This window comes from Camelus ferus, chromosome 1 (assembly GCF_009834535.1).
Source record: "Camelus ferus isolate YT-003-E chromosome 1, BCGSAC_Cfer_1.0, whole genome shotgun sequence".
NCBI classification, from domain to species: domain Eukaryota; kingdom Metazoa; phylum Chordata; class Mammalia; order Artiodactyla; family Camelidae; genus Camelus; species Camelus ferus.
Genome location: NC_045696.1, coordinates 108574681 through 108596505, shown reverse-complemented (window position 1 = coordinate 108596505; position 21825 = coordinate 108574681). Strand labels below are relative to the sequence as shown.

Below are 21825 nucleotides of genomic sequence, written 5' to 3'. Positions count from 1 at the left end.
AGTGCCCGGCAGGAAAGGGCAGACAGGGAAGCGCTGTGGGGATTGGGGAAGCGAGAGTGCGCTGTTCAGGCGGACATTGGAGTCACCCACAGGGGCAAGGCTCAGATTGAGAAGGAGACAGTGGACACGCAAGGCTTCAGTGAGTCGGGGAGCGGTGGTGGGTAGAGTGCTGGACGTCCCAAGTGCAGGGAGCAGCGGCCTCGCCGGCTGGCATCCGTAAAGAAGGTGCAGGAGATGCTGAGCGGTGGTAGATAGGAACAAGGACACCGTCCACCTCCTGATCCTGAGATGTGTCGGGCATAACGTCATAAACCGCCACCGTTGAGAGCGCAGCAGGGCAGAGGTGTCTGCAGGGAGACCTACTGTTTCTTAAGGTGGGCATTGGAGGGAATGTTCTGGAAAGAGCCAGGTGGAGGCCACAGGGGAGTTTCCTGATTCTGGAACAGCCATTTGGAGGGTGCGGGGCAGGGGCATGCACCATGGTGGAGGAGGAAGTCAGGGTCAAGGGGAAGGAGGGATGGTGGTGTGCAGGGAGGGGCTCAGAGCTGGGCTTTGCAGATGGAATCCTGCCTGCAGGAAAGGGGGCTCTTGGCGCCAAGACCAGAAGACTTTGACCTCTAGGCCTGGGGAAGAGCTGCAGCCACAGCTCCCCCGCCTGGTGTTGGTGGTGGTGATGTCAGGCGTTGGGGGTGGTGGTGTGTTCCCCGGCTGTGGTGGGTGCTCTGCTGAATGCATGTGAGTGAGAACCAGGGAGTCACGGGGTGCACAAGGCTGTGTGCTCGCCCCTCTGGCCACTCAGTGCTGACGTTTCTAATGAACTGCCTTCTGTGATCAAACAGTCGTTGCTCAGGTCCCACACCAGAAAGGCTGACAGGCCTGTGGGAGGCAGAGCGGAGCCATGTGCCTCAGCTTCCATCAAAGCCACCCTGGGGCACCTGCCTAGGATGGGTGCCATCTGGCAAGAACCCCCATTGCTCAAGGTCGCTTCACAGCCTCCTACCACCACAGGGCACAGCACTCCCATTTGCTGCCTTTTTCTGGTTCTCCCAGCGGGAAGAAGGAACGGAGAGAAAATGCCAGGCAGGGGTGATCCCGGGGGCAGAGGGACCCCAGGACACCAGTAGCCAGGATGCCTCGCCCTCCTGCCATAGGGCTCTGCACACGCCCACCTCTCTGTGGGGACCCAGATCTCTTTGAGGGATCAGAGGTCCAGAGGACAGTGCCCACCCATGAATGAGGGGACCCTGACTGCAGTGCTCCCGCATGCTGGGAACCCCCCGCCCAGGGCTCTGACAGTGCTGGGTGCTTGAGTGTGGGTGGAGGGGAGAGAGAGCCGGCATCCATCTCAGGGACGGGAGCTGGGCTGTTTCTGCCCTGCTCTAGCCCGCTGGGGACCTCCGGGAGTCACTTTCTCTTTCCATAACTTGTAAGAATTGACAGAAAACTGAATAACCTCTGATATCCTTTTAAAATTTAACATTCTGATTTCTAGAGTTCTAGACAGTTTTCAAACTTGAGTTTGCATCAGAATCCCCTGGAGGGCTTGTTAAAACTCAGGCCCCACCTCCAGAGTTTCTGATTCAATAGGGCTGGGGTATTTCTTACCAGTTCCCAGGCGATGCTGATCCGGGAGCTCGTTTTGAGAATTAGCAGGGTCAGATCGATGATCCCAGTAATGAACCTACCCCACCATCAGAGGTCATATCGGATACGAGGGCCTCTGCTGTAAACCCACATCCTCAGAGCAGCCCCCAGCCCCATCCCCCACTGCCACACCTTCCCTTGGCTTAAAACCAAACCTTTAGTGGACAGACCAGTGAAGGAGGCTCCTCTCTGGGGGTGTGGGGCTGATTCAGCCACCCAGGCTGGAAGCCCTCGCTTTCTCTCCTACTCACGCTTGAATGAGCCTGTGACAAGACTCAGCCAGTATTCAGCAGCATCCAACTGATGCCTCCTTCCACCCCAAGCAGTCCTCTGTCCCCAGGTGACTCAAGGTAGAGAGGGAAATTGGAAGGAGATGTCAGAGTCATTTCAAGCCACAGCCCAGAGCAAAAGCAGAGAAGCCAATGTCCACAGGAGGGGAAAACAATTAGAAAAATAATTAATTCTGCTTTTGTATTCATATCCAGCCTCCAAATGAATTGCTTATTTGTTTAATTTACTTTGACCAGAATTGTTACTGCACCAAAAATATTTAATGAGTCAGGCTTCTTAATGGAAAATTCAAGCCTATTTGTGCAGTGAAATGAGTTTTCATCAACAGAGGGAGAACCGTGATCTAAGCAGTACCTTCTCCATGGGGTCGTCTGCTAGAAAAGGGGTGGTGGAAAAAGCATGAGTCCTCTATGCGCAGTTCATCCTTTGCACAGTTCATCCATGTGCAAATTGTTCTTTGTCATCAGTACTCATGGGCCTGATGTCTTTAGCTGACATTTAAATGCAGATTTTGGTTTTTCTCTAAGGATGTAGTTCATATAAGGAAAAAGATAACCTTTCACCCTCAGCAGCTCGTATTCAGTCCCATCATCCGTGCCTTTTAAGAACTCATGGAATTTAATCTGAGGGCTCAAGGGGGCTTCTGCAGGCGGCCTGGGAGTTTTGGATCTCTCCGTGAAACCTTCAGAGTCCGGGCTGGGGAGATAGGAAATGGACTGGCCTCGGGGCTCTGGGACTCTTGCTTCTGAATCACCCAGAGTAGCTCTGCATTGTTCTGTTCTCCACTTGATGCTTCAAGGAATCTTTTCTTGGGAGAAAGGATTCCACAGCTTAAAAAGAAAAGAGGCTAGGAAAGCACTCATGTTAGGGGAACATCTCAGCTGAGACATCCCAGTGAGATGGGAATGGCCCCAGCCTCCCAGTTTCTGCCTCTGAGATCAAGCACTCCTGTCCCTGCTCCCTGCTCCCCTAGGACCGCTATATTCAGACACACTCCGTATTCCTTCCCAGGTACAGGCTGCAGAATCAGAGCCCTGCCCCACCTCTCCGCACATTTTTCTCCTTTAAAGGCCAATGTCCACATTTGCTGCAGCTATGCCATTTTCTGACCCCTTTAACTTCCAGCGCCTGTAGGGAAGAGCCCGCAATCTTTCCAGTAAGGGCAAACTTTTACTGAACATCGATCATGTTGCTGACACAGTGGGAAGAGTCTAAAAACATGACTTCTGCCCTAAAGAGTTTATTCCAGTGATGGAGACCCGAGAGGAGCACCTGGAAAGTTAGATCCCAGTGCACTGTGTCCCAAGGTGGCAATTATAGCCCCTTGAGGGTTATTAAAAATAAAGACTTTAAGTTGGGAGAAGGGATGGGACCCTCTGGTGGGTGTAGTCTGGCACAGCTAAGCCAAGGCAGTGTGTGACCTGATCTGTACCTTTGAAGGCTGGTAGGACTATGAAGAGAGGTGGCCGTAGCGGGTGTTCCTGCAGGCAGAGATCCCCGAAGCTGAGTTCTGCTGGCACTTGGTGAGTGAAGCCTTGAGATGAGGATAGCGGGCTCCTGAGAGGGAGTGGAGGGAGGCAGCCTGGACTGGCCAGTGGCTGCCACAAGGGGAAATGTTAGGGAGGTAGTTGGGGCTTTTCCCACTGGGGAGCCATTGGAGGTTTTTGAGCATCAGAGGAAGTGGATAAAAAGAGCTTTGGAAAGGTTAATCTGGCCACAGCATACTTTAAAGTGAAGAAGATGAGAGATGGACAAGGGAGTTGGGACAGGATATTAGGTGTAAGGAGATACGGGTGACAAGACCTGGAGACAGGTGGACATGGAGCCGAGGGAACATGGTGACTCCTGGGCCCAAGTCACACCATCTGATGGGTGAGTCATGCCCCTCCCCTCCCCACTGTCACAAGCTCTCCTTGTCCTCAAGGACAAGGTAGCCCAGTGTTTATTTCCTTGATTACTTCCCAGAAAAACTTCAGGTCACCTTGAGATGTTCCAAGAAAGCATCTCTCTTCTGGAACATTTATCACACCAACCTCTGGGGAACCCTGCTGTTAGCCTTCCCTTTCTCCAAGCCCATTCTCATTCATTGCTCCACACTGACTGTGTTGACGTGTTCATTTATCCCCTCAAAGTTATTTATCAAACAAATACCCAAGGCTTGTCACTGGATCATGCTTTTCACATTTACCTTGGGGAACTACGCCCAGGGATTGATTTGCATATGTGAACAGTGGTGGACCCAGAAGGAGACTTTGGGGTGGTGGCTGAGTCCCCTGGCCTGGCAGACTGGATCTAGTTGGAAGGAGCCATGGACCACACAGGGCACACCCTCAGGATGTTTGGAAATTTCACAACATCAGGGTTAAAATTCCTATTTTACAGTTGAAGAAGTAGAGGTCCAGAGAAGTTAAATAACCTTCACCCAAGATCACACAGCGAGCAGACGGCAGGGCCAGAATGGGACCCCTCGTCTCGCTGCAGCATCTGTGGAGCCCTGAGCATTGCCCTTCTCTATTTTGGCTAATTCCTGCTGCTCTGGGCTGGGACCCTTGGCTCCTGACTCTTCCTTATCACCCTTGTTTTCCCTCACAGCTGAGACCTCTCTTGTAGATTGTAGACAGTTAGTCCGGAGGGGAGGGTAGAGCTCAGTGGTAGAGTGCATCCTTAGTGTGCACGAGGTCCTGGGTTCCTTCCCCAGTACCTCCATTAAAACAAATAAATAAATAAACCTAATTACTTCCCCCCAAAAAATTGAAAAAAAAAAAAAAAAAAGCAAACAGATGGTTAGTCCAAGGATGATTTGGCCAGGAAATTCTGTTCTACAAAAATAGAAGAGGTTAGTATTACCACATAATCCAGCAGTTCCTGTCCTAGATACACCCAAGAGAAATGCAAACGTTAAGTCCACAAAGAAACTTGTATGTGAATGTTCTTAGCAGCATTATTTACAATCGTCAAAATGTGGAAACAACCCAAATGTCCAACAAATCATGGACGTTTGTCCTAGAAACAGCAGTGCCCAGGATGATACAAGGGGTGATGATAAACCTCAGATGCGCACTGTCCAGGCTGAGGCAAGCCACATTGCTCTGAGGAGTCCCGAAGGGTCCCTGAGAGGACCTCCCCACCATGAACCACGTGAAGAGACTGAGGAAAGCTTCCCCTCCACACACACCCAGTATGAGTTATTTTGAGGGTGGCAATGAGCTCTCTTCCTTGGGAGGCTCAGATAGGAAAGCCCTCTACCTCAAGAGGCCACTTGCCTTCCAGGAAGTTTGCTAGTCTTGTTATCTGAACCCAGGTAGAAGGGACTCAGCTGTGACCTGCACCCTGCTCTAGGGCGGGTGAGAGGTGACCTCACAGCAAGGTTGTCCCTGGCATGACTTCCACCCGCAGAAGCAACACTGTCTTGCCTTTCAGACAAGACTTGCTGAACTCTGAAAACCCAAGCTCCACATTGTTATACCTCTTCAAACATCTTACTCCAACTGATCAACTTCATTTTGAATGTATGTGTGTTTTGCTATTATTGGTCTCCAGAACCACTGATACTTTTGATGTCTTAAATTATTTTACCACACTAAATGGTTACATCCTTTCTTATATCCCCAAATGGATTGTGGTGATAACTGTTGAAAGAATTCTTTTTTTTTTTTAACCTTTTTTCTTGATTTATAATCATTTTACAATGTTGTGTCAAATTTCAGTGTAGAGCACAATTTTTCAGTTATACATGAACATATATATATTCATTGTCACATTCCTTTCTCTGTGAGCTACCGTAAGATCTTGTATAGATTTCCCTGTGCTATACAGTATAATCTTGTTTATCTATTCTACAATTTTGAAATCCTAGTCTATCTTTCCCACCCCTCACCCCCTTGGCAACCACAAGTCTGTATTCTATGTCTATGAGTCTATTTCTGTTCTGTATTTATGCTTTCTTTGTTTTTTTGGTTTTTTTTTTTTTAGATTCCACATATGAGTGATCTCATATGGTATTTTTCTCTCTCTTTCTGGCTTACTTCACTTAGAATGACATTCTCCAGGAGCATCCATGTTGCTGCAAATGGCGTTATGTTGTTGGTTTTTAATGGCTGAATAGTATTCCATTGTATAATATACCACATCTTCTTTATCCAGTCACCTGTTGACGGACATTTAGGCTGTTTCCATGTCTTGGCTATTGTAAATAGTGCTGCTATGAACATTGGGGTGCAGGTGTCATTTTGGAGTAGGGTTCCTTCTGGATATATGCCCAAGAGTGGGATTCCTGGGTCATACGGTAAGTCTATGCCTAGTCTTTTGAGGAATCTCCCTACTGTTTTCCACAGGTGGCTGCACCAAACTGCATTCCCACCAGCAGTATACGAGGGTTCCCTTTTCTCCACAGCCTCTCCAGCATTTGTCATTTGTGGACTTTTGAATGATGGCCATTGTGACTGGCGTGAGGTGATACCTCATTGTAGTTTTGATTTGCGTTTCTCTGATAATTAGTGATATTGAGCAGTTTTTTCATGTACCTATTGATCATTTGTATGTCTTCCTTAGAGAATTGTTTGTTTAGGTCTTCTGCCCATTTTTGGATTGGGTTGTTTATTTTCTTTTTGTTGAGTCATATGAGCTGCTCATATATTCTGGAGATCAAGCCTTTGTCGGTTTCATTTGCAAAAATTTTTTCCCGTTCCGTAGGTTGTCTTTTTGTTTTACATATGGTTTCCATATAGGCCAATGGAACAGAATAGAGAGCCCAGAAATGAACCCACAAACTTTTGGTCAACTAATCTTCGACAAAGGAGGCAAGAATATACAATGGAATAAAGACAGTCTCTTCATCACATGGTGTTGGGAAAACTGGACAGCAGCATGTAAATCAGTGAAGCTAGAACACTCCCTTATACCATACACAAAAATCAACTCAAAATGGATCAAAGACTTAAACATAAGACAAGATACAATAAACCTCCTAGAGGAAAATATAGGCAAAACATTATCTGACATACATCTCAAAAATTTTCTCCTAGAAGAAATAAAAACAAGAATAAACAAATGGGATCTAATGAAAGTTATAAGCTTCTGCACAGCAAAGAAAGACTTCTTTTTACACAAAAATCAATGAAGACATTAGGAAGTAATTTTTGATAAGCAAACATAATGTTTTAGAACTTCATAACTGTCCTAGGGAGAAAGCGTCAACTCATTCTCACATTTTGGAATCTGACATGCTTAGTTGTGGGGGGGAAATGCCCCTAGCAAATAAGGAAAACAAAATGAGTAAGGGAAAACTTTGAACATGACTGAGTCAGTAACTACATTAAAAGGTCAAGGAATGTCATAAATATAAAATATATGGTCCAGGTGAACCTGGGATAGGAGATTGATGCTCCACATGTGAAGATTCCAAGGTCCAGATTTTGGGTTATTAATTTCTGAGATAGATTCACGCCATTCCCCCAGACCCAGCCTGAGTCTCACAGGAGTGCAGTCCTTACAAACTCCTTTGGAATCCTTCTTACAAGTGGAGGGCTGGCTGATGCTCTTCCGGGTCTCATCCATATGCCACTGGCAGTTTGGGCTGATGCTTGTCCGTTGTCACTTGTGAGTTCTTTCGTCGCTTGCAATTGGGGCCAACCTATCCCTGCAGTTTAATCTACATTTCACTTGTCAGTTCAGGCAAGAGCATTCTGTGCTGTCTGTGATATACTACCTTAGATCTGTCTGCTTCAAAAGCAATTTGGGAGTAAGTTCTTCCCGAAGTCTTCCTTGACAAAAACAGAGAAGGCTCACTCAGTCTGCCTTTGCATTGTCTCCATCCCTGAGCCCCTTGACCAATGACGTTCAAGTCTCTACTTGTGACACATTTAAAGGGCTTCTTCTTACTGGCTGCAGATGCTCTTTCAGACACTCCTGGTTCTGATTCTGTTTGCTTGCTGATTTTCCTCAGTGCCTGACAGGACACTTGTCCTTCCTTCCCCTCCTTCGTCTTCAAATCTTGGCTTCCTTTTGGGTTCGCCTCTGTATTTGATTGAGGAGTGCAGGGCAATTTTGATTGTGTTTGGGTTTTTCGAGCTCTGCCTTTATGGGCCAATCACATCTTTCTGGATCCTTCAGTACCATCTTTCCAAATAACCCCTAAGCTAATTTTTGTCCTCACTTTTTCTAAAGAAAGGTCTATATTTGCTTATTTGCTGAATTTTCATAATTTTCATCTTCTTCTCTCCATAGAATGTTTAATTTAGTCAAAAGCGTTCTGTGTGCTTGTGTGGGAGAGACTCATTCAAGCATTCAGTGAAACTGTTCCTTCATCTGAGGATGCAGGTTTATGGAGAAAAGACAGCTGACCAGGACTTACTGTTCAAACCATCGAATTCAGGGGTCCCAGGGGGCTGCTTCTTTGAATGAATCTTCCCGTCCCTTCTTAATCTGCCTTAGTTTTGCTAGAAGTCGGTGTCTGAGTGGATACCTGAGCCCTTTTTGATTTTTCTGTTTCGTCTGAAGGCTTTATAGCATGTAAAACACCAGATCTAGATGTGGCATTTGCACTTGGAGAAAGAAAGAAACAAACAAACAAACAAACCCGTCACAGTCGGTGATCACCGATGGCAGAATACCAAATGAGAGCTGTGCCTGATTTTCAGGGAGGAGAACTCCCACTACTTTCTTACTTTCTCCCCTGTGCAAAATCCCATCTCTATTAAACTGTTAAGACATTTCGAGTGACCTCTTTGAGGATAAACAGCCCACCAAGGGGTCTGTGACACTGCTGTCATCCCCATAAACCTAAGAAACGCTGGCAGCGGTGACTGTTACTCTGGCAGCTTCTCCTGGATCTGTGCGCTGCTGATTGGCCCCTGGGAGGTCCTTGCATCTGCGTAATAGGGCGTGCCTCTCGGTGGGTGTGGCTCTCCCTTGCCTCTGGAACATCCTGCAGAATGATTGCCTTTTTCTCGTCTGACCCCAACCAGGACTTCACGGCAGGACTGTGACTTTTTTTTTTTTTCAATTATTTTTTCATCTTTTTTTGGAGGAGGTAATTAGGTTCTTCATTGTGTGTGTGTGTGTTTGTGTGGGAGGAGGTAATTAGGTTTATTTATTTATTTATTCTTAGAGGAGGTGCTGGGGATTGAACCCAGGACCTCATGCATGCTGAACATGCTCTCTACCACTTGAGCTCTACCCTCCCCACCTAGGATTGTGACTTTCTCATTTGTCCTTCTGTCCTGGGTGGTCAGAGCCAGGGGCTGGCACAATGGTTGGCAAACATGAGTTTTGAATGATGGCTTTCCAGGGATTTGAGGCAAAGAAGAGAACCAAGCCCATCAAAATCCTCAAGATTAGTCTTTCCAATTTTTTTTCTTGTTTTTTGGGGGGATGGGTGTGGGAGGAGGTAATTAGGTTTATTTATGTATTTATTTAATGGAGGTACTGGGGATTGAACCCAGGGACTCATGCATGCTAGGCATGAGCTCTGCCACTGAGCTCTACCCTCCCCACTTTCTAATTTCTAATACGTGATGCTTCAGCTCTCGAGGCAGAAAGGATCCTGAACGCCTACATGGCACTGACATGACCGACACCGTGTGGATCAAGTCGTGTTTCCAGGGCGGCTCTTTCAGTCTGGTTGGGGGAGGGGACTTTGGGGGACTATTATCCCCTCCCCGTCCTGGTGGATTCAGCAGGGTCCCAAACCATCCCGACGGACACCAGAACACCGCCTCATCTTCCCCGAGGTGACTTCACCCTGTCCCGGGGCTCTGCGCGGTGCACACAGGTCTTGGGGAAAAAAGAGCCTCGGGCCAGCCACCCCGTTAATCATCCAGCCTACACTAAAGCTGCCCTCGGTTCCTCGTTTCACGTCAGTGGCTCAGCAGCCGCATCCCACACGTCCTGCCCTCCCGGAACAGAGACTCCCGCTTCACTTCTAGGCAACCGCACCCTGGTTCTCCTCCCACTTCACTGGCCTTTCTTTCTCAGGCCCCTTGGTGGCTTTCCCTCATCTCCTGAATCTCAGAATACATATTCTCTTCTGCTCCTTTTCTTGGTGATCTCTTGTTATTTCCTGGTGCTTTCAGTATCTTTGCGATACTGATGACTTCAGTTTTATGACCCCAGCCTGGACCTCTTCTGCGTGCATCTGCCTCCTCAGCATCTACTCTGGGACATCCTGGATGTCTCAAAGCGAACAGGGCCAAAGCGGAGCGCCCGATCTTTCCTCCCACGCTGCCTGTGCTGACATCTCCCCTGATCTCAGTTGATAACATCCACCGTTCCGGCTGCTCAGAACAGAAACCTGGGAGCCATTTTGATTCTTCTGTGTCTTCCACATCCCACAGCCATTGAGATAGTCTAAATATATTCAGAATCTGACCACCTCCACTCTCACCACCTCCACCACTCTGAGCCTGGTCCAAGTCACCACGCTCTTCCAGCTGGATTAGTGCAATAGTGCTGGGAGGATTCTTTCAGCTTTCACACAGCCCCCTGCGCTCTATTCGCAATACAGCGGGAGGGGGTGTTCTGTCAACGTGTAAGTCACATGATGTCACTCCTTTGTTCACGACCCTCCCATGGGTCTTCACTGCACTCAGTAGAAGCCAGCATCCTCTCGGTGTCTCTCGGGGCCCTACCATCTGTGGCCTCTTCTCTCCATCAGTCCCACTGGCTCTTTGCTGTTGCCTTGAAATGCCAGGCTGCTCCCAGATCAAACTTTTCCCTGGCCTCTCCCCATCACATGCTTTTCTCCCAGGTATCTGGCTGGCTTCCTCCCTCCTGTGCTCCTAAACCTACTTCTCAGGCAGGGCTTGGCTGACCACATAGTTTAGAACGCAGCCTTCATCCAGCCAGCCTTCTACATTTTGGCATCCCGGGTTCCTTCCCTGCATCCCTATCCATTCTTTATCTCCTCTTCCCATTGTATTTAATATTTTTAACATACGTCGTGGTTCATTTATTTATTGTGTCTAGTCTCTGAATCCCTCCAATAGAAGAGAAGCTCTATGAAGGCAAGTGATTTTAATTTGCTCACAATGGCATCTCTAGAATCTAAGACAGTTACTGGCACGTGACAGTTGCTCAGTAAATATTTGCTTAAATAAATAGTGAATCTGGGCCATGAGACTAAGTTGGAAGGAAGAGAAGATGCATTTGATGGTTGAACCAGGATCAAAAGTGATTTCAACTTACTAGATTAATAGGCCAGATTTGACACCATAAAGATACCTAGAGACATGTAAATCCCTGGAGTCAAAGCCCAAAGTCAACCCTGTAGACCAAAGATGAGGAGCATACCATGGGAAAACCTGAAGGTTATATTTGACTATGGTTTCAAAATCAAACAGTGGGGACATGTTTTTGAAGCAAAGGCTAATGGTCACGTTAATAGATGTATAGTACACAGATCATGGTGGATATTAGTTTTACTCTAATCTTTGCTGTTCAAACAGCAGTGAGAGAACTTGAGTTCACCTCTGAGCCTCACGCCTAGAGAGATTTAGATAACATGAGCCCCATTTGGAAAAGAGCATATCATGGGAGAAATGTTCACAGTATCTGGCCATTCTTTGCAGTGGGAAAAACTCAGGGGAGACCTAACTAGTTTCTTGAACTTTTTGACAAGCCTGTTCCGTGGAAGAGGGAACATTCTATATTACTTCAGTTGGCAGAGCTGAGACCAGTGGGAAGAAGACATATTTCAGATACGAATAAGGAAGATGTGCAGATTGGTGAGTGCTATCCAGGTATGGAGCAGCGGTTCCTAGAGACAATGAGCCTCCCATCCCTGGGGACGCAGCAGGGCTGGGCAGAGACTACTTGACAGGGGACTTCAGGACTGCATCAATTCAGGTCCTCCACTGAAGCAGATGCCAAGATGGTATTAGATTTGCCAGAGATTTACTGGGAAAATAAGAGGCTGGGAGAGCCATCAGACCACAACGAAGCCTAATCCTTCCAAAGGAGAGAGAGAAGGAAGGAGGATTGGATGGGGAGAGTCTTAGACTGCCACGAGTACAAGGAAGCACTGTGAAGTCCAGTGGGGAGTGCTTGAGCGAAAGTCGTCCATCAGAAGAGTCAGGAATGGACCTACCATAGCATCCTTGCCACTCTCAGCCCTTGGCTGGGAGCAGCATGTGGGAAGCAGGCTCTATGTGGTGATGGACTACAGAATGCAGAGCTGGGCCTGTTAGGCAGTGATGCTCCCAAGAGTAGGATCTCTGAGAGGCACATTTTCGAGGCCATCGCAAGGTCTCTAATGGGAACCAGGCAAAATCCCAGGCAGACACTCTGAGTCTAAGGGCTCCTCACAGCACCCCTCACACTGTGCTCTCCTATGGCTCTCTGGACTGTGAGCATCTTCAGAACAAGTGCTCTGCATCTCCACCCTGGCCGGGGGCTCGTGTAGTAGGTGCCCACTGAGAGTCCAGCAGATCGCGGAGAACGCAGTAACCCCTGTGACCCGGTAGCCATGCTCTGCAATTTCAGGTCTTGGAGGGGAATCTGTTAACTTAGAATGCGGATAGTAAATGTCGCTCAGCCATGGTCCCCAAAGAAACCCTTGGAAAGTGGAGTTTGTGCGAGGAAACGACCTTCATCACTGCAGAAGCACCAGTACTAAACGGAACAGCCCCTGAGCAGAGCACGGACTGCAGCCTCATCCATAACCCACCTCCTCCCCTAGACAGACAGCCCTCATTTATTATTTCCAGACTGTTTTCATTTTACACCGTGTGAAAAATGTCAAATTTGGAAATAAATAATCTTCTTTTTAAACGGAGATTTCAGAAGCACTTCGCAGATTTTGGAATGATTATTCTGTTTCCAAATGTTTGGTTGGTTCGTGTATCATTTCTTCATTTATATTTGTGAGCTCTTGATAGCAGACAGCCTCATTTGGAAAACTGACAGGAAGTCTAAGAGAACACTGTTGTTGGTCTGTGTTCGTGTCTTTTTGAGAGATACCCCCCTCTTTACTTTTTTTAAAAAAATTTTTCCCCAATGTTATTCTTGAGCCACATTCGATTTTATCAGGTTTTCTCATTTTTGCCAAACTAGTGGGTGTGAAATGGTATCTCACTGAGTTTTTTTAAATTTTTAAATATTATTTACTTAATTTTTTTTGGAGGGGCAGGTAATTAGTTTTATTCATCTATTTATTTAATGGAGGTACCAGGGCTTGAACCCAGGACCTCGTGCATGCTAGCTAGGCACACACTCTTCCACTGAACTACACCCTACCCCTTCTCTAACTTTAGAAACACAGGAAAATTTTACATGCCATCTCAGAAGGAGATATTTGCTAGAATGTTCCTTCCCACCACTCAGCAATTCTGATCTGACTAGTTCTGCTCTCTCGCTGTCATCCTTGCCCCCAGATTCTCTTCCCTGTGATGGCTCAGCCCATTACTGCAAGACTGAAGTTCCTTCCACATTATCTACTCAAAACCATCCCATGGCTCCTCTTGTCCTAATGCCTGAAGCCTGGGCTTGTCCTGCTGGTCATGCTCTCCGTGCCTGACTCCAGCTTCCCCAGAGTTTCCACACTGTTTTCCTGTGATTCCTCCAACCACCTCTTTTTCCAAGCCTTGCTCGTTCCTGCCCAGAAAACACCATTACTGCTCCAGCCCCTGCCCTCACACACGTTCTCCCATCCTAAACTGTCATCTTTTCTCTCCTTTGGTATCCAAACTCCATTCATTCTGCAAAACCCATGGGAAGTTCTGTAGATCCAGCTCAGCTGATGGGAAAGAAAGAAAGGGCAGGGTTCCAACCCAGTGATATTTCTCTGCCTGCTTTTCTCTGAAAGACGGCACCTCTCATCTAGTCGAGAGTCTGCTCACCTGCCCTGTCTCTCCCTCTCTCCGCAGCCCCTTCCACTGTTCCCATCATGCACCAGGTCAGCGCCACCATGAGGAGCATCACCTTGTCGTGGCCACAGCCAGAGCAGCCCAATGGCATCATCCTGGACTATGAGATCCGGTACTATGAGAAGGTGAGCCAGCTCACTGGACTGTCAGGGATGGCGAGGACCAAGCCCATTCTCCCAGCCATGTGCTTGCTACACTAATGCAGTGGCTACAAAAGCACCTGGTGTCCCCTGAACCTTCTGAAGAGTTTGTGGTTTTGTAAATTAGTGTTTTTTAGCATTTTTGATCATTTACCTCCAATGTAATATTGTTTATTTACAAATTGTATGCAGGTACTACTGCACCGAGCCATGTATGGAGGTTTAAAATATTTAAATGGAAATGTAAAAGGATGAGATTGAAATCAATGGAAATGGAAATTTATATATTATATATTATTTTCATTGACTGTTCTTTCACAGCTGCTGCTGGGCATGACAGCAGGGCATGTGCTCCAAAAAAGAGGAAATGGTACCCTGTGGAGTTGACCCCTGGGCTAGCTGTGGGGGAAGCAAGGCCTTCCTTCCACCATGATGACCTGTAGCATTTGCAAAATCCCCAGAAAATATGGTACTTTCTCTACTGACCCAGCACATAATTTGTACAAACACCAAATTTATTTACGTATTTGTTCAGGAAGTATTTATCAAGTGCCTGCTATATGGCGGGTACTATTCTAGGGTAGATTAGTGATCAAAAGAAGGTTTCCTGCCCTCAAGAAGCTTACTGTCCAATAGAAGGAGACACACAATGAACAATGAATGTAACAAATAAGGTAATTATACAGTGTGTTTGAAAAAGAGGAGTGGAAAGAGGGGGCAAAGTAGATCAAGGTAAACGGGATCAGGAGGGTCAAGTTTGGAGGAGGAGTAGGTTGCAGAAATAAATATAAAAGTAAAAGTAGGCTTGTTGGAGGAGGTAAGTTCTAAGGAAAGACCTGAAGGAGGTACTGGTATTGTGAAGCAGGTACCTGTGGGAGAGAGAGCCTGTGCAAAGGCCCTGAGGCAGGATCATGATTGATGATTCATGGAGCAGGAAGGAGAGCTGTATGACTGAAGTGATGCATGCAGTAGGGAAAGAGTAGACAGGGGAAAGGCAATCAGAGGACGCATTCATATTGGGCCTTAAGAACTTGAGCTTTTCCACTGAGTGAGGTAGGGATCTGTAGTGGGGTTTGGAATAGAGGCGACACAAAATGACTTACATTTTAAAGGGATCATTCGGGCTTGCTTTTCCATGGAAAATAGACCTGCTAGATCACAATCATCTAAGGCAAGGAGGATTGTGGCTTGAATCAGAGAGGAAGTAGAGGGCTGGTGAAACAGAGTTGATTTGCAGGAATATATACTGAAGATAGAGCCAACAGGATTTCCAACAGGTTGGATTTTGGATGTGGGAGGGTTTTGCCCTGAGTCAGTAGAAAGATGGAACCACTGGTGACTGAGAAAGGGATCACTGTGGGTGGGGCATGTCTGTGGTGAGGGAAGTTGAGCTCAACGTCTGACATGCCTTTGAGAGAGCCAAGTGGAGGCGTGGAGAAGGCGGCTGGATGTGCGTGTCTGGGGTTCAGGCGAGAGGACCTGGCTGGAGATGTCCATTTGGAAGTTGTCAGTATGTAGATGGTACAAAAGCCCTTAGATAGGCTGAGATCATCCAGTGGGGCAGTGGCACTAAGAAAAGGATGAAGACCTGCCACCTCCAATATGGAGGCCTTGTTGGATGGTGGAACTCGACTGCACTGGGAGGCAGGAGCCCCAGTTTCCAGGGCCCTCCGTAACTGACAGCCACACAGCCGTGGCCCCATGACTGAACCGCTCTAGATCCATTTTCGCATTTGTAAAATGATACCAATTTACCTCGCTGAGAGTGGAAGGCCAGATGGGTCGCAGTCTAGTCTGCGAAGAGGCATGCCCTCCAGCCATTACAGCTGAACTTGGCCAGCAAGGCGAGGGTTAGGCTGCTTTTGACTCATTTAGAGGCTCCTGGGTTTTGTACACAGTTGATTCTGATAATGCAAGAAATTGGGGTAATTTAAACTATCTGGATTCATAAGCCACCATTATATCCTTTCAGCTTTTAATTGGGGGCCCTTATTTGCTACTTTTTATCAGTTAATAAGGTGAATGTTGACATTCCAAAATGTTCTTTAGCCAATTGGCCACATGGCCTCATATCACCGCCAAGTTAATCTAACAGTTCGATAGAATAGAATATCATGAGTGACCAGTAAACAGCGTGATGTCAGAGTCACAGCAAGCTTCCACTCCAGTCCGCCTTTCCGCACACACGTGAACTAGAGCCTTGTGGCTTATCTCAGGAAAATAGTAACAATTTCTCCCTAGGGTGCCTCTTTTGGGTGCTAGGGGCTTTCTAAACATTACCTCCTCTTCCCCTCACATCCCAGTTTGGTAAATACTAGTATTGCTGCTTTGGGGAAAGAAACTCATTCACAAAGAAGTTAAAAAACTGACAAAACCAACTTGGCCAGATCGCACAGCTAGCAAAGGATCTACAGCCTGGGTTCTTTGCCCTGCAGCCCGTGGCAGTGCTGGGAAGGGGCTGGATGTGTGGAAACCACTTGCCTTCCTCCTCATCTGTAGAGCAAAGGGCAGTCACCCCAGGGCGGGGCTGAAGGGCTTAATGACAGCAGGGTTGGGGATGGGGCGGGCTCGGAACCAAAACCATGGCTCCTCATTCCCCGATCCATGCGCAACTCCTCCACGGCCTTTCCCTGTCCGTGCAGGTCTCCTCCGTGGAAAAACTGTAGTTAATCTCAACATCTGATGCTGTGAAGGAGGGTCATCCTCCTCTTTCAGGCCCTGTCCCTACCTCCCGGTAATTTATACTAATTATTAACAGAACACATGCACAGCAGCTCAGTGCCTGAGGGTGCTTCCACACCTCAGTGAAGCATACTGGTGTCCCAGAGGATAGACTGCTTTCCTCAGAAACGCAGAAAGTCCTCTGCCCAAGCGTTGGTTACCATTCCATATATTATGATAGATCCCTCACTTATAAAGTGCTTAACTATGAAGTCTGCTACATTGCCTTGACCATTTCCAATATGTCTAAAGAAAAGACAGGACCTTGTGAGGGTATTTTGAAATAATAACCACAATGATAATAATTCATCATATATTGAGTACCTATTATATGCCAGATACTCACAGATAGATGACTTCTGATCCTCAAAAGAAATAAAGATACTTGAAAGCCAGATATAACCAATTTCTGGCCGATGGAAATAAGTCACAGAAAGGTTAAATGGCTTACCCGTGACTGCACAGGTCATAGCTAGGGAACCACAGAACCAGAACTCTAAACAGTTTTATTGTGTTTCAGTATATTTCTGAGCTCACTGTAGGATTAGATGAAACCGTGTTGACACTGAGGACCTCAGAATTAGCATGGCCCCTGAAATAAGAGATTGTGTCTTAATTTTAAATCCAAGTGTTTGTAACCAGAATGATTCACCCACCTGCTCCACAAGGTCGTGGAATCCTGGGCTGTAGAAGATGCCACCACGAACAGAACTCAGCCCAGCGGATGTCTGGAATTCAGTCCAAAGAAACAAAACCCATCATTCCTCCATCCTATGGATGGAGGAGCCGCAAACTTCTTCTGTGAGGAGCAGGCTGTGAATATTTCAGGCTTGTGGGTCATAGAGTCCTCATCCCAACTACTAACTCTGCCTCTGTAGCAGGAAAGCAGCCGTGGGCAGCATGTCCCTAGATGGAAGTGGCGGGGATCCAATAAAAGTTTATTTACAAAAGCAGGTAGCTGGCCAGTGGCTGTAGTTTGCCAAGCCCTGAAAACCCTCCCTGGGTCTTCCGCTCCATATTACCCTCTCGGTTTGTGCTTGGGACACCTTTCAATTTCAGCGCCGTGAATACAATCAATGAGGTTTTTGCCTCCTGCAACAGCTCATTAATAGAGAGCTCAGATGCCATCGAGCTGATGACACTCCCAGAGCCTCTCCCATGTTCATCTCCATCCCCATTTTAATACGTTTCCATTCATCATCCTCTCCTGTTTACTGTCTTGTAGCACTTTTCACTCCTGGCATCAGTGCTTGTAGGCAAATCAGGGGAGGAGCATCGACATCTGCGCTCGGCTGTCTTAATGATTAAGCGTTTAGCTGAGGACTCACCCTCCATAATAACTGTCTAGGCTCGAACGGGCTGGTTGAGACCTTGGGAATTTCTACCCTTCCAATTTAGGATGATTTTCTCATAGAAACCCTTTCAGACCTTGGCAATATTTTGTGCTCAATCGATCGGTTCAAACAACTGTTCCGAAGTGTGCTGTTTATTCATTCATTTAGCACTGAGAAGCTGGGCACCCGGGCAGGGGGAGCCTTGTGCTAGGTTGGGGATGGAGGGAGGAAGAAGGCGTGGTCTCTGCCCTAGACAGATGCAGCCTCTGTCTCCCAGATGCTTATAAAAATCTGTCATAAGCAACAAGAGAAAAAGCAACCCTGCTCTTTGCTCTCCCTTATTTGTCTGTGATTGACTAATGGTTTGAGAGGGAAAAGGGCGGATACTCATTTTAATCACTGAACTTCTTGAAGAATGCATGGACGATAAAGTGGTGATGGGTTCATGTTTGGTCCTCACGATCCAAATGCCAATACACCCACATACATTTTTCAGTAAAAAGAGCTGCCCAGCCAGTGCCTCACGTATTTCAAGCAGTGCGTCCTTGCATCCAATTCCCATAAAGCCATGGAATTCAGGCAGCCGCCTGGATTTTGTAGCAATGGGATTTTGTCCTAATTCGTAAGGTGGACGATGATTTTCATAGCTTCAGATCTCCAGTGTGTCAAGACAGTAATGACCAAAGCTCTAGGTGGCACCTCTCCTAGGGTGGACGCCCTTCTTTCTGCTGAATCCCTGATTGGTGGTGATGGGGGTGGCGTTGGTGTTGGTGGTAAACTCATTTTTTTAAAATAGATCAGATAGAGGCTGGGGAGGCCCCTCCCAGAGGCCAATGGATATTGCCTCCCTTAGGGGCACGGGCCTCTCTGTAACTTTCAGCTGTCTATTTGAGCTGGCCTCTGGCCTGTGGTCCCTTACAACTGCTTCCAAGTCATTCATCACCAGCCGCTATGCCACCTACACTCCAGAGATGCCCCGTTTCTTGCAGGTTCCTGAACTCCTGCGGGCCTTGCCTTTGCATGTTTTAATCTGTTCTCAGGGGATATTCAGTTCAACTCTCACTCTCCTCATTCATCCATGGGACTAATTTCTTTCATCTTCCCTGACTCACTCATGCCACCCTTTCTATGAGCCCCTCCCGACCTCCTTATCAGTCTGGGCTGGGGGACCCTCTGCCACTCCCCCTCTGCCAGGTCACTCAGTTGGCACTGCTGTCATACTCTGTTTATTTTTGGCCCCACCTCACAAGGTATTGGGGACCCAAGGGGAGAGACCATGACTTGGGACCTGCAGCCCTTGTGTAGTGCCCAACACATGGTAGTATGACATCAGCTGACCGCCTGGCCAAATGAGTGAATGATCACACATCATGTCATCCATTGTAGCCTTTGTAAAGTAGACTTTTACATATTTTAAGACAACAGTAATTTCTTACTGTTGTGCTGTATTCTTTTGTCCTGGTTCAGCTTCACACATTTCTTCTGTGGTTTGACTAAGGATATGGCTTACAGATGGCTTACTAAGGATATGGCTTCTCATCATTAACTTTCCCCTCGTGTGTCACATGTCTCCTGGGCTGTTGTGCCTGAACTTGTCACAGTACCCTAGATCAGCACATAGGACTCTGGGCCTCCCTCCTGGTGACCCAAGGTCTTCTTTTTCACTAAGGTCGCCATTTTGCTCTAAGATTCATGGTGGAAACAGGGGCAGACCCAGATTCTAAACTTTGTTGCTGCACACTGCGGGGTGAGCCATCATCTCCAAGATGCTCGCGTGGAAATGATCAGAGGCGGGATGGTGTGTACGAAGGTGCTGAGGGTGGGACGTCAGACGAGAGTCCGTGGGCTGGAATAGTGAGGGGTGCTTTCCTAGAAGAAGCGGCTTGAGGGGGAGAGGCTTAAGGCACCTGGAGAACGCAGGGGAGGCCTGGAGAGAGGCATTTCGGCCTGGGAAAGCAGTCTAGGCAGAGGCCTGGTGGTCAGGGCTGTGGCACCTGGGGGGACAGGAAGGTGGCAATTTGGGGGCATGTGAGAGCCTGGAGTTGACTTTGTTACAAAAGATCCAAGGACCGAGATTTAGGAGTTTTTTCTTTATCTGATAATAGTTTTAGGGAGTCAGAGATCTTTTTTACAAGAGAAGTTCGGATTTGGTAGGCAGGGAGTGGAAGAAAAGATGGGAGGCTACCAAAATCCAGGTACAAACCACGTGTTGGGTAAGATTAGCAGAAAGAGAGGAAGTAGGGACACTTTAAGGACCTCACATTGGTGGGGAGAGTCAGAGGGATGAGATACACAAGCTGCGTCTATGCACACCCGACAACACGTGTGCAGGTAACAGGGACAGTAGAGGGCAGGGCAGTGCCGAAGAGAGTGACACACAGGAGTGGGGGCTGGCCCCCTGAATAGTGGGACGGGTGAGGACACAGGCCCTGCTCTCCAGGGAGGAGGGACATGCCCTCCCTGGATGCTGGCGGAGCGGAACTTGGAAGATGAGGACCCAGACACACACTTGCCAAGGTGACAGTAGAAGCAGGGGTGCGAGGCAGTCCTGAATGGCCTCAAGCTCTTAGACAAAATCATTTGTCTGAAGACTTGAGGGCCCTTAAGGAGTGATCTAGAACAACCATTGCGAGAAGTGACCAGGAAGGTCTTGAGTGAGGATGCAGAAACTGAGACAGAGAGAGGTGGGCAGGGTGCCAACGTGTGCTTCCGCTGAGGTCAAAGACGGATGTGCTTTGCTATTCTGCCTCTGAACCCTGGAGGGGGAAGGAGTGGAAAATGACTATGTGTCCCCCTGCCAGGCTGTGAGAATCAGCCACTCGCTCAGACCCCCCTCTTTAGAGCATCACCACCCCGTGGTCCAGAGCTGGTTTGTCCAAGCCAGTCTGTCCCTATTTTGAGGGATGCCCTGGGGCTGGGGACAACTAGCAGATCTGCAGGACCAAAAACTGAGGGGGCCCGTGTGCTCAGGAGCAGGCTGCTGACCTCGGCCCTTTGTTCTTTTGCAGGAACACAATGAATTCAACTCCTCCACGTCGCGGAGCCAAACCAACACCGCGCGGATTGACGGGCTGCGGCCAGGCATCGTATACGTGGTGCAGGTGCGCGCCCGCACCGTGGCCGGCTACGGCAAATTCAGCGGCAAGATGTGCTTCCAGACGCTGACAGACGGTAAGGGGCCGGGACCTGGGAAGCCCGGTGACCTGGGCATGGGGCAAGCATTTGGGGAGGAGAAGCAGCACCTAAGAAGCTGTGCTCACAGCGAAAATGCTAGCCTCTAACTAGATTCCTGTGGAGTTCTCTCAGAAGGGTTCATCCTCAATAGGGCCCTGTAGATTTGCTTAACTCACTGGGCAGGATGTCTGTCTGAAGTCTGGCCCGTTTCTCAACATCTTTATTTGTGGGGGACAGTAATTAGGTCTATTTATTTATTATTAAGTTTTTTTTATTCTAATGGAGGTACTGGGGATTGAACCCAGGACCTTGTGCATGTTAAGCACGTGCTCTACCACTGAGCTATACCCTCTTCTACCATTTCTCAACATCCTCATGGGGTCGCTGGAAAGGCTGTCTGCAACACACACGCGCAGAGAGGTCCCCACGTGTGGACCTGCGTTCGCACAGCAGTGAGACCCACACATAACTGAAGAATATGCCTCTGTTGGTGCCTCTGTGGTTTCACCCTCACTCCCACTTCACGCCTCTGCTCTCGGGGCTGGGAGCTGAGCGCACAGCCTCACTGCACGAGCCAAGGTTGCCAGGAAGAAAGCAGAGAGACACAATTTGGGGAGTGGCTGTCTCACGCATCTCGGAATATTTGAAAGCAGCTTCACT

At 47.9% G+C, this 21825-nt stretch overlaps 1 protein-coding gene and 1 non-coding gene across 4 annotated transcripts in view; one reads left to right on the top strand and one right to left on the bottom strand.

Moving 5' to 3' along the window:
- Positions 1-21825, top strand: part of EPHB1 (EPH receptor B1) — a 409323-nt gene that overhangs the window by 306277 nt on the left and 81221 nt on the right. For all 3 annotated transcript variants that reach the window (XM_032488058.1, XM_032488067.1, XM_014557700.2), the window contains 2 exons: positions 13797-13921; positions 21000-21162. In XM_032488058.1, the coding sequence (XP_032343949.1) occupies positions 13797-13921; positions 21000-21162 (288 nt within the window). The remainder of the gene's footprint in view (positions 1-13796; positions 13922-20999; positions 21163-21825) is intronic.
- TRNAV-AAC lies at positions 21446-21517 on the bottom strand. Its single transcript has one exon. It is a non-coding gene; the product is annotated as a tRNA-Val (tRNA).